Source organism: Saccopteryx leptura, chromosome 3 (genome assembly GCF_036850995.1).
Source record: "Saccopteryx leptura isolate mSacLep1 chromosome 3, mSacLep1_pri_phased_curated, whole genome shotgun sequence".
Lineage (NCBI taxonomy): Eukaryota > Metazoa > Chordata > Mammalia > Chiroptera > Emballonuridae > Saccopteryx > Saccopteryx leptura.
Genome location: NC_089505.1, coordinates 270486651 through 270498309, shown reverse-complemented (window position 1 = coordinate 270498309; position 11659 = coordinate 270486651). Strand labels below are relative to the sequence as shown.

Below are 11659 nucleotides of genomic sequence, written 5' to 3'. Positions count from 1 at the left end.
TTTGTTGACTTGAAACCACAAATACTCACCGGGTTGAATAAATATTATTCTTTTCAAGGAGTTGAAAGAGAGAAAGAACCACCTGTTGGGATCCTGTCAAGCCCTGGTTGAATACACACCCCCTGGCCACCCCTAAGGAAGTCTCCGTGAGGCCTGCGAGGTGTTAAAACTCCAGGGCCATTGAGACCCAGCTGGAGAGCCCGAGGCTGCATGGAGCACACCCTGGACGGGCCGGGCCTGTCTCAGCACTGCGAGGGCAGCCCTGACAACCCACTCCAGGAAAATAGCCTTTGACAATAAACCTTGAGTATAGAATTTATTGTTCAAATCAGGACATCTTTGAGAGTGAACGGAACATTACACCGGGGCTAGTCCAGATCGGCAGGCTGGATGGTCACTCTGGGCAGTCTATTGAATTCTGTACTTAAACTCTAGTAAGAGGAAACAAAAGAGAGTTTTCTCAACCTAACAACTTGCTAGAACAAAGTCACTTATGGCCAAGATGGTCCTATTTTAAAAGCCAATGGTATTGTTGAAGAAAAGGCTATGCTCCTGCCCCATTTTGGCTATGGTCCGGGGCTGCTTGGGGTATTGTGCTGAAGCTGTGTATGCTCCTGGGCCCGGGGTTTTCTGAAAAGAGAACAGAAAACAGGAACTGATGAGAGTACGACACCAAACCCTGGAGCCTGCTGAGCCTGGCTGCTGGCTCCCGCACGGCTGGCAAACGCCCATGGAGGGAGGGAGACAAGGGCCGCTCTGGCTTCCCATGGAGGGAGGGAGACAAGGGCCGCTCTGGCTTCCCATGGAGGGAGGGAGACAAGGGCCGCTCTGGCTTCCCATGGAGGGAGGGAGACAAGGGCCGCTCTGGCTTCCCATGGAGGGAGGGAGACAAGGGCCGCTCTGGCTTCGGCTGAGGCCCGGGGCTCCTTGCACTGGCGTGTATCCTTGGAGCTCAGACCTGCTCCTGCCAGCCGCTCTCCCCAATGCTGCAGAGGTGCAGAGAGACAGCGGATAAGCGACAGCCTGAACCTGAACGGGGGAGAGGTGCCGAGAGACAGCGGACAAGCGACAGCCTGAACCTGCGGGGGCGGGGGGGGGGGGGGGGCAGCTCACAGGCCACCTGCACCTCCAGGCACACTCAGTCACAGGGCAGTTTGTCCCTGGGAATGGCATTGCTGTCCCCTCTAGTGAACCTCCGTCTAGTAGTAAGGGGTTAAAGAGTGGATTCTGAGCTGAGTGGCTGACCTTAAAAGCCCAAACTCGTGTGTTTTGATCATTGACCCAGCATGAGTGGTAAAGTATTTTTCTGCCATGGTCTGTGGACCCCAGGGTCAGAAGTATCCTCAAGGGATCTACGAGTTCTACTTTTTAAAAATCATGTTTTCATTTTGATGAAATTCTTTTATTTTTAATGATTTTTTTTTTAGAGAGAGAGGAAGGGGGTTAAAGAGAGAGAGAGTTCCCGGGTCACTGTTCCCGTATGTGCTCTGACCAGGGATCAAATTAGTAACCTCTGCACTTGGGGACGATGCTCTAACCAACTGACCTATCCGGCCAGAGCTTGATGAAATTCTCTCTCTTTTTTTCTTTTTTTTTAGATTTTATTTATTTATTTTAAAGAGAGGAGAGAGACAGAGAGAGAAGGGGAGGAGGAGCAGGTAGCATCAACTCCCATATGTGTCTTGACCAGGCAAGTCCTGGATTTAAAACCAGTGACCTCAGAGTTCCAGGTTGACATTTTATCCACTGTGCCACCACAGGTCAGGCTTGATGAAATTCTTTAAAAAATTATTGTGCCAATTCTTTAAACAAAGCTTCTTTTCTGTACTGATAAATGCAAATGACTGTCATTTTCATAAACTAAGACTTGGATTTCTAAGGTCAGTGTTTTCCATGCTGGGATGTACACACAGTCTGAAAACCCAGAGAAATTTTATCTTGAGTTGTCCGAGAAACACCAGGGTCTCTGTGTATGGTTAAGGGAAGAATTTTATTGTCACATAGACCTGGTTTAAGTCCCAGTCTCACCCCCAATGGCTCAGTGTGACCTTGGGCGATGGGCTTCCCATGCCTCCCCCATTAAAGTGAGGTTCTGAGTCTCACAGGAGGCTCTGCAGGGCAGACAGCACTGAGCAGGCCCAGCCAGGGTCTCCACATGCTGCCTACCACTGTATTATTCTCTGTTATCACCTTCTTGTCATTTCCTTGCTTGCTTGCAGCTTGTTATCTCTTCAGGAGACAGTAAGAGTGGCAATTGGATTACTCTGAGAGTAGGACAGAAAGTCGGCCCAGCGTGGATGACGTCAGCTGCCTGCAGAAGCCACTTTAAATGACAGGATGTTTCCCTTGCCAAAAGCAGAGGAGCAGCCTGGAAATCTCATCAAGTCCTGGCCGGATGTCAAAAACACTGAAGCCTTTATTAGTGCTATTAGTGAGGAAGCAGGCTGTGTGAGGAGTCCTGGATGACCGGCCCACAAACTAGGTCTGTGGGCTTGCCCCCAGCCACCCCGCCCACAAGAGCACCCCTCGGGAGGCTGCCGATTAAGGTTCTCAGACCTTGAGAACATCTGGCTCCATCATCTCCCAGCCCTAGCCTCACTGACACCAAGCAAACTTCTGGCTGTCCTTGGTTTCCATGAAGTTTCCTGTAAGAGGAGACACTCCACAGAGCAGCAGCCTGAAACTCCAGCAACTCCCTTGGTGGACACTTGTAAATTAACCCTACACCTCTGGCTTCTCTCTCAGTTTCCTGGGGGTACTCAGCCCTGTGAAAGCTAAAAAAAACCCTCCATGTCTGGGTCTCGGTGAAGCCATGGAGTATGAGGGTTTCACCCGCCTCTTGCTGGTGGTCAGTTTTTAGTTTTACGGGCAGGGACTTCTCAGTATTCACACTTCCAGATAAAGACCGCAGGACCCCATACTGGCAGCTCTGAAACCAGATCCTGAAGGCAAGGGCTTGGGACCCCACAGGTGGGTTGGGGAGTGACCAGTAGTACTAGCCCTCTCCTACCCACTGCCTAGCCTCACCCCCCAGAGTGGGCCCATTTCCTTACAGGCAGAATTTGTATTTCTGTCTCCCAACCATGTCAAATAAGGCTAAATACCAGCGACTTGCAGACTGGGGTGCAGGCTGGAAATACTAAGGTCATGAAAATGAAAACTGTCTTTTAGCATTTAAAAAAAAAGCCAGTGTGTTCATAAACTCCACGTTATGCTCTTGAGATCTTCCTTGGCCTTCCCTAGGTCTTCGAGGCTTTCACATACTTCTTTATACATCTCCTTGCACTTGAGCCTCTTCCTTGTCTGTCCTGAGTCAAGGGCAGGGGATTGCTCCTGCCTTAATGGTCTCATTTGGTTTCATAATAATGTTTCTGCTCTCAGAAGCCACACACAAAAAGGCAGTTCTGGATGGATGAGGGCAGCCACTGTCCACTGCTTGCTTCAGTTCATTAAAGGTGTTTCCCCACAAAGCATCCAGGTCATAACATGGATGGCAGGTCACTCTGCTGGCTGTTCTCAACTGAACTCATAATTCACTACAGTCTTCAGGAGTCACTCTGTGCCTGACCCTGGCCGAAGGCTTGCCCGGTATTTGAGCTCTATATTCTTTGCTGTCTTGACAAGCATTATATTTATACAATTGTATATGACTCTACTAGAATTGTATATGACTAAAATACCCCTACCCCACCTCCACTACCCACCCACCCCCCAACACACAGCCATGAAACCTACGACCATATCTGTCTTTTAGAATACTTACTGAACAGGCAGGCAAGAATCGAGGTATTCGGGATTGGAAACAAGAAGTAATAGAAGTTGCTGGAGGTATTTTCAAGTCATAATGACCTGGCCCTGGGCCTTCACGCTATAAAAAAAAAAAAAAAGTTTTGTTTTTTTAAATAGTGTTTCATAATTACTAATATTTGATATATGTTAATGCTTTATTTGCCTTCTAGAAATAAACATATGAATCAGGGTGATATAGTAGACAAACTGTATTTGGGCTTGAAAGATCTTATTAATGTGTGCCCTGGTACAAGTCATTGTGAAATGGGAAAAATAGCTACTTTATCTACTTTGCCTGCTTGATGGATGACTGTGAAGACTAAAGGTCAGGTGACAGTAAAAGTCTCCCCTTGTGCCTGGGCCCCTTCGCCACACTGGCATGCCTCACTCCATAACTGTCCCTTTGACTGTTAATAGTGACTTGCTTCTCTGAGCTGTTAGCTTTATAAAACACACTTATTCTTTTATATAACTATAGTATATTTTATGTTAATCCAAACAAGTATTTACAGCAATTCACTGACATAAGTATAATGCTATGAGAAAAAGAGAGGTGAAAGGAAGGAAGGAAAAGAAGAAGGAAGGAAGGAAGGAAGGAAGGAAGGAAGGAAGGAAGGAAGGAAGGAAGGAAGGAAGGAAGGGGGGAAGGAAGGAAAAAAGGGAGGAAGGAAAGAGAAAAAAACAAAACTTAGCATATGATTGTGGTGGAAGTATAAATTTAAATTTAGCTTTTCTGGAGCACAACTTGACAAACTATGAAATAGCTTAAAAACATATATACCTGTCAGCCCTGGCTGGTTGGCTCAGCGTTAGAGCAGCGGCCCAGCGTGTGGAAGTCCTGGGTTCGATTCCCAGTCAGGGCACACAGGAGAAGCACCCATCTGCTTCTCCACCCTTTCGCCTCTCCTTCCTCTCTATCTCGCTCTTCCCCTCCCGCAGCCAAGGTTCCAATGGAGCAAAAATTGGCCAGGGCGCTGAGGATGGCTCTGTGGTCTCTGCCTCAGGCACTAGAATGGCTCTGACCACATCAGAGCAACAACCCAGATGGGCAGAGCATCACCCCCTGGTGGGCATGCCGGGTGGATTCCTGTTGGGCACATGCGAGAGTCTGTCTGACTGCCTCCCCGCTTCTAACTTTGGAAAAATACAAAAACAAACAAACAAAAAATATATATTTATACCTGTCCAAATGGAGAGAAAGAAGAAAGAGACTGTTTACAAGATTGTTTCAGAAATTCAGGAGACAAATGAGTCCTGAGCCCAGAACAGGGAGAGTGGAAACAGCCATACCATAGCAAATAATGCGGGCAAGATGTTAGCCTTTTATTTTATTTTCTAGTAATTCACTGTTTTCAAATACCTGTGCTATCTGACAAAAATGAGGCTTTCTGGCATGATGTCTTGGATCTGTTTCTAAATAAAGCAGGAACTAGGGGAGTGAAGTGAGTGAAGGTAGAGACAGTCCAAGAGCTGATCACTGTTGAATGGGAACACGGGTTCAACACAGCATTCTGTCCATGAGGTAGCTTTTTAAGTTTTTATAATACAAAGTTAAAGACCATGTATATTTATTATTTTAACTCAGCAATTACACATTTAGGAGTTCATCCAAAGAAAACAACTGAGAATGTCTGCAAATATTTAGCCACAGAGACATTCAATGTAACATCATTTCTAAAATCTGAAATTGAGAAGTAAACTAAATGACCGATGCTGTGTGCTTGGTTAAATAAATTGTGACTCTCTCATCCAGCCATCCAGTGTTGATGAATTTTTTTTTTTTTTTCCCTGAAGCTGGAAACAGGGAGAGACAGTCAGACAGACTCCCGCATGCGCCCAACCGGGATCCACCCAGCACGCCCACCATGGGGCGACGCTCTGCCCACCAGGGGGCGATGCTCTGCCCATCCTGGGGGTCGCCATATTGCGACCAGAGCCACTCTAGCGCCTGAGGCAGAGGCCACAGAGCCATGCCCAGCGCCCGGGCCATCTTTGCTCCAATGGAGCCTTGGCTGCGGGAGGGGAAGAGAGAGACAGAGAGGAAGGCACGGCGGAGGGGTGGAGAAGCAAATGGGCGCTTCTCCTGTGTGCCCTGGCCGGGAATCGAACCCAGGTCCTCCACACGCTAGGCCGACGCTCTACCGCTGAGCCAACCGGCCAGGGCAGTGTTGATGAATTTTTATGAACATAAAAGCTATTTCAAAATATCCTTAAGTAAAAAATAGAAGCTTAAAATGATGCATGAAAAAGTTGGGACTGGATGTTCACTGACAGTTTATCCAGGTGATGGCATGTTGGGTAAAAAGAAACTTTTTTTTTTTTTTTTGCTTATCAGCACTTGCTAATTTTTCTACAGTGGACTTGAGTGCTCTTAAAATATGAAAAACAATTATACCTAATGTATAGATAAATGAGTATGGAAAATGAGTGAAGAAGAAAAGGAGGTAGGGAGAAAAAGATAAACTGAAGGGAAGGTTAGAACAAAAAAATGTGTCCCATAAGATCCTTCTAATAGGTAGGACTGGGCCATAAATTGGCCAACGGGTTTGGCAGGACGAGCCCCGCACAGCGCTCAGAGCAGGGCTTTCCTGTTCCCTCCTGCAGTGGCACAGCGGTGTCATCACAGCTCCAGCTCCTTTCTCAGTTACCCCACCATGATCGGAGTCTGTCATTAACAGCCAAGCACAAGTCTGATGCGCCTCATACTTTCACAACACGTGGCAGGGAGATGAATGCACTTGAGGAACGGAGATGGCTATCTGTATGCAGTGACCTCTGTACCCGCAACGGAGAAATCTGAGCCACCCCAAAATCAAAGGAATAGAAAGCCAACAGGTTCTGACAGGAAAAGTTTGTGCAATGACCCCTTGGTGTGGCCATAATAAGCACAAGACTCTCAAGCCAGAGTGATAATTGGGGCAAAAGATGCTACTGAGTGTACAACCATTGTCTCCATGGCTATGACAGCCCAGCTGTCTGCAGAGTGGCCAGGAAATGCCACCATCTGCACCCTTTCCCCCAAGCCTAATATGGTTTTCACTTCTAAGCGTCCAAGTCATGAGCTCGTTGGCAGGCCAGGTGTCAGGCTTAGCAAAGCACTGACGTCTGCCTGTGTCATCCAGCAGCCTCCTTGCATGGGCTTGGTCATCTGAACCAAAAAAACTAAGACTTGGGGAAGAAATAAATGACTGAGTGCTGTTTGCCCTGCATGTGTCAGATGAAATCGTTTAAGTGGGAGCATTAGGGAAGTGGATACAGGCCCAAGTTCATATTCCAGAAGCCACAGGAATGCTGTTCTAAGTGGAAAGTAATGATCAGGTCAGGGTCCTGCGATGAGTGGGAAATGGCTCCAGCAGAGTCCTGGCTCTGCCCATCCGAGGGCACATGAATGGGCAGAGGAGGAATGAAGGGAAGGGGACACGTCCAGGATGGCTCTGAATGCATGGCAAGAAATGGACCTCATTCAACAGGAGCCTGTTTAAAACAAGAAGGACTTTAAAATGTGCCTTACTCTCCCTTGAGACAGGGGACTTTGTTCCCTCATTTACTGGGGATTACTGAACACGACCCACAGCTTTGGTCCATATTACGTGCAACGTGTGGTTGAAGAGCAACACGCAGGTTTATCAAGCAGTGCTAAGCACCTTTTGCACAAATCAAATGGATCATTTCTTAAACCTTGCTGTTGTCAGGGCTGTGCTTTGGTCACTCTGGATTTCCCAGAACTTAACCTTCCAAAGACCACTGACAGTTGATGCTAAGGGAGAACAAAACTGTTGCCTTCCTAGAGCCTGCTGCCAGAAGAGAGGACAGGAACCCTTTTCTAGGGCTCATTCTTCTGCTTTGGGGCATGATCATATCACAACCTCTTTCCTTTGAAAAAAGTCCTGTTTAATGGAGTTTCTACTTAAGGGCAGCTTTAACCAACAGGAGCTATAGGAATTACACAGATGCTTCGAGCTCAGAGTTTACAGTACAGGGAGGGACCCAGGCAAAACTAAATAAAAACTCCTCAAAAGAGTCAACAAAGGTGTGAGGACCTGACGCAGTGCTGAGAGAGGGCTGAGTTAGCTGCCTGGCTCCGAGATTCTAAACCAGACCCTGGCACCTGGGGCGGAAGCTAAGCAAAGGTCGCAGTAGGCCCCGGGATGTTACAAGGGCAGAAGCTTCTTACTCACTGCACACGACTCACACACATAGGTCCTACTGACTTTTCTGGAGTGCTCCTGAGTTTCTGTCATACCATGAAGAAGCTTGACTTATTTGGTTACAGCTGCTAACAGACAGGAATGCTCATTGCCACGTTAGGACTTTGGTAAGCCCTGCCAACCCCCCTCCCCCACTGAACACACTACTTCAGGGCTGAGCGGACAGAACTGGCTCATCTACACAACACTGCCCAGGAATTCAAAGGTACCAGGTGCTTCTGAGAGACTGTGTGAGAGTAGATGAAATTTTCCCAAGTTTGAATTATGTCCTCCCAGAATTCATAAGTCCTATGAATTTTTGTTCTGTTGAATATTAGTGTCTGCTTCAAATTCATAAGTCTTGTGACTTTTGAATTCCCAGTACCTCAGAATGTAATTTGATTTGGAAATAGGGTCATTCTAGACATAATTAGTGAAGATGAGGTCATTAAGATGGGCCCTAATCCAATATGAATGGCATCCTTTATAAAAAGGGGAATTTTGGACACAGAGACACGTACACAGGGAAATCACCGTGCGAAGATGAAGGCAGAGATCTGCCAAAGATTGACAGCAAATCACTGGAAGCTAGGAGAGAGGGGAGGAGCAGAAGGACCAACATGGCTGGCACCTTGACCGTGTACTTCTAGACTCTAGTACTGTGAGGCAATGTATTTCTGTTGTTCAAGCCACTCGGTTTGTAGTACTTTGTTTCAGCAGCCCTGGAAGATAAATACACACCTCATTTCTTCACCTAACTAATATAGTACAATGTGCCAGACAGTGTGCTGGGAGTTGGGAATACAGCAGTATGTACTGGTAATTGTCTCCCAATATCCTTTCTCCTATTCCTTGGTATTGGACCATTTTTTTACCTGGGCACATATCTACTCAGAATAAGAACTAAATTTCCCACTCTCCCCTGCAGCTAGGTGTGGCCACATGGCTAATTTCTGGTCAATACGACAGAGGCGGAAGAGGTATACACAAATTCCAAGGAGCATCCTTAAGGAAGAGGCAGCTTGTTCATCTTCCCCGCCCTCCTGCCTGCCAGCTTGTCCCGTGTTCTCCGCTCTCTGGGACCAAGGGAATGGAAGCCATGCTTAGCAGAGCAGCACACCGAAATCTGACGCTGTGGAACTGCCACACCAACCCTAAACCACCACTGCAGGCACTTCATACCAGAGAAAAATATGCTCCTCTCTTGCTTATAATATTGGTTCTTTGGGAACATTGCTAACTTGTGCAGAACTCAGTCTTAATTGAAAAGATCTACATGTTTCCCACTCTCATGGTGTTTACATTCTACTAGGGAATATATACCTTACAAATATGAGGAGTAACACATAAAGGAACACATGATGCTATGGAAAAGCATGTAAGAGAGTAAAATGATCTGATCTGAGGGGCTGGGAAGCCCCTTAAAGAAGTATATTTAAGCAGAGACCTAAAGAACTGGGAGGAGGAGGAGTCTGCAGGGCACAGGGGTGGAAGGAAGGGTTTATGTAGGAAGCAGTGCTAGGAAAGGTTAGGGAAGGCCAGCCCCGGCAGAGCCTTCAGGCCAGCTGAGAGAGAGGAGGGTGTTATTCACTTTAACCCTATAGGGATAAGTTCACTGCATCACAAAAAATAAATAAAATAAAGTGCATACAGTTAGGAATGTGAAACTCAGCTTTTTCTCTACAGTTAATCACTTCACTGTTGTTATACTTAGTATTAACACTAAAAATTGTTTTGCAAATTTCTTTTTTTCTTAAAGATTTTATTTATTCATTTTAGAGGAGAGAGAAGAGGGGAGCAGCAGGAAGCATCAACTCCCATATGTGCCTTGACCAGGTAAGCCCAGGGTTTCGAACCAGCAACCTCAGCATTCCAGGTTGCTTTTTATCCCCTGCTCTACCACAGGTCAGATGGTTTTGCAATTTAATTGCAGGTGTAAATGTTAAATGTCTCCCTTGTCGTTCTAGTCTCGGTAAGGCCTCAGTGTTCTGAAGTTTCCACATGCGCAGGTGAGTGTGCGATCTAACAGGCACCTCACCAGTCTGCTCCGACGCAGGCTCAGCAGACGGTCACCAAGGGTGCGCCCTGCCTGCTCCCCACCACCGCCTGACCCTGGGCACCACCAGAGAGCAGCCCTGTGCCTGCTGCCGTCTCTAGCTCCCAAACCCCCTCTCGTTTGACCCCCACAACAGTGCAGGAAAACACTGTCACCACTGTTTTACAGACAAGAAAGGGAGGTTTAGCGGGGTTAGAAACAAATGACAGCAGCTCAGCTGCAGGAGCAGCGCCGGTTACTGAGCCTGCTTCTCCACTGGCAGGTGTCAGTACTTGGCTCGAAGCTAATTTTTTTCTTATCCTAAAGCTAAATGAAACCTAGAACGAGTACATAGGGTGTCCCTATGGATCCTAGGTACAAACGACTTTCAGTGAACCATACTTGAAGAGAGAAAGGGTCAGAAATAAAATTTATAGCCAATAATGTCCATATATACACATAAAACATAAATGATATGCAACATAAACTGAAATTGTCACATGGGATAATCAAGGTGATCCCCCTTAAATATGGTGGGACAGGTGTGAGAGGTGGGCCACACTGTGCAAAAAGGGAAACAGATGATCCTGCAAGGAGGGCGGAATCTCCTATGGAAATCGGGCACCGAGAGAAGCTGGCGGCTTCTGGGAATTCAAGAGGAGGCAGGTGGCAGGGTGTGTCCGACTTGGGAAATTCCAGAACTCTGCAAATATCGGTCTGCACGTTCATAGGAAAAAGAGATACCGGCATATTGGTGGATGAGGTACAAGCAAATCTGTCAGGGGCCAAAAGCTATTCACATTTGTGGAATTAAGGACTGACATACCTCTGAAGTCTAGCTCAGTACTGTTCATTTCTGCTGAGAGAGAAGCTGTGGCGGTGTGGGTTTCCAGGAATGGGGCTGGGGGGGGGGGGACACACTGAGCTATCACAAACCTGCACACACTAAAAATGTAGCTTGTATAGCCTGACCAGGCAGTGATGCAGTGGACAGAGCATCAGACTGGGATGTAGAGGACCCAGGTTCCATTCCTTGAGGTTGCCAGCTTGAGCGTGGGCTCATCTGATTTGAGCAAGGCTCACCAGCTTGAGCCCAAGGTCGCTGGCTCGAGCAAGGGCTTATTATGAGAAAGTAATCAATGAACAACTAAAGTGCTGCAATGAAGAATTGATACTTCTCATCTCTCTCCCTTCCTGTCTGTCCCTATCTGTCCCTCTCTCTGACTCTTTGTCTCTGTCGCAAAAAAAAAAAATAATAATAATAATAAAATAAAATGTAGCTTGTATAGAATTCAGAACTGTTGCAGGTGTGTCCTGGCCCATCCTCCCTTTTCTACATGACTCTCGGAGCAGAAGGGGCTCCATCATCATTAGAAATCGGAGGCAGTACTTCTGTCTGGGAACTTCCAGGCAAACTGGCAACCCCCTACTCCTGGTCTCAGCAAGTGGTGCAGGGTCAGGCACAGAACCATCACCTGGCCAATCAGAAGTGCCTGCCTTTTCACACTCTGGGGGCTAAGCAGGCAGGCGTGCCTCTGGGACTGCTGGAGGTGTTCTTGTCCAGCTCATGGAGAGAACATGTCCAAAGGACGAGAAAGGTCAATCAGTGCCAGAGTGCCTGAGGCTGTGTGCACCAGTACACCCCACC

General features: G+C 47.2%; 1 protein-coding gene across 1 annotated transcript in view; it reads right to left on the bottom strand.

Annotated features, from left to right (window-relative positions):
- Positions 1 to 394: 394 nt before the first annotated feature.
- The window catches only part of STPG4 (sperm-tail PG-rich repeat containing 4), a 43224-nt gene continuing 31959 nt past the window's right edge, over positions 395 to 11659 (bottom strand). The window contains exons 6-7 of the mRNA XM_066378338.1: positions 3764 to 3868; positions 395 to 630 (exon numbers count right to left, since the gene is read on the bottom strand). Of these exons, the coding sequence (XP_066234435.1) occupies positions 514 to 630; positions 3764 to 3868 (222 nt within the window). The 3' untranslated portion in view covers positions 395 to 513. The remainder of the gene's footprint in view (positions 631 to 3763; positions 3869 to 11659) is intronic.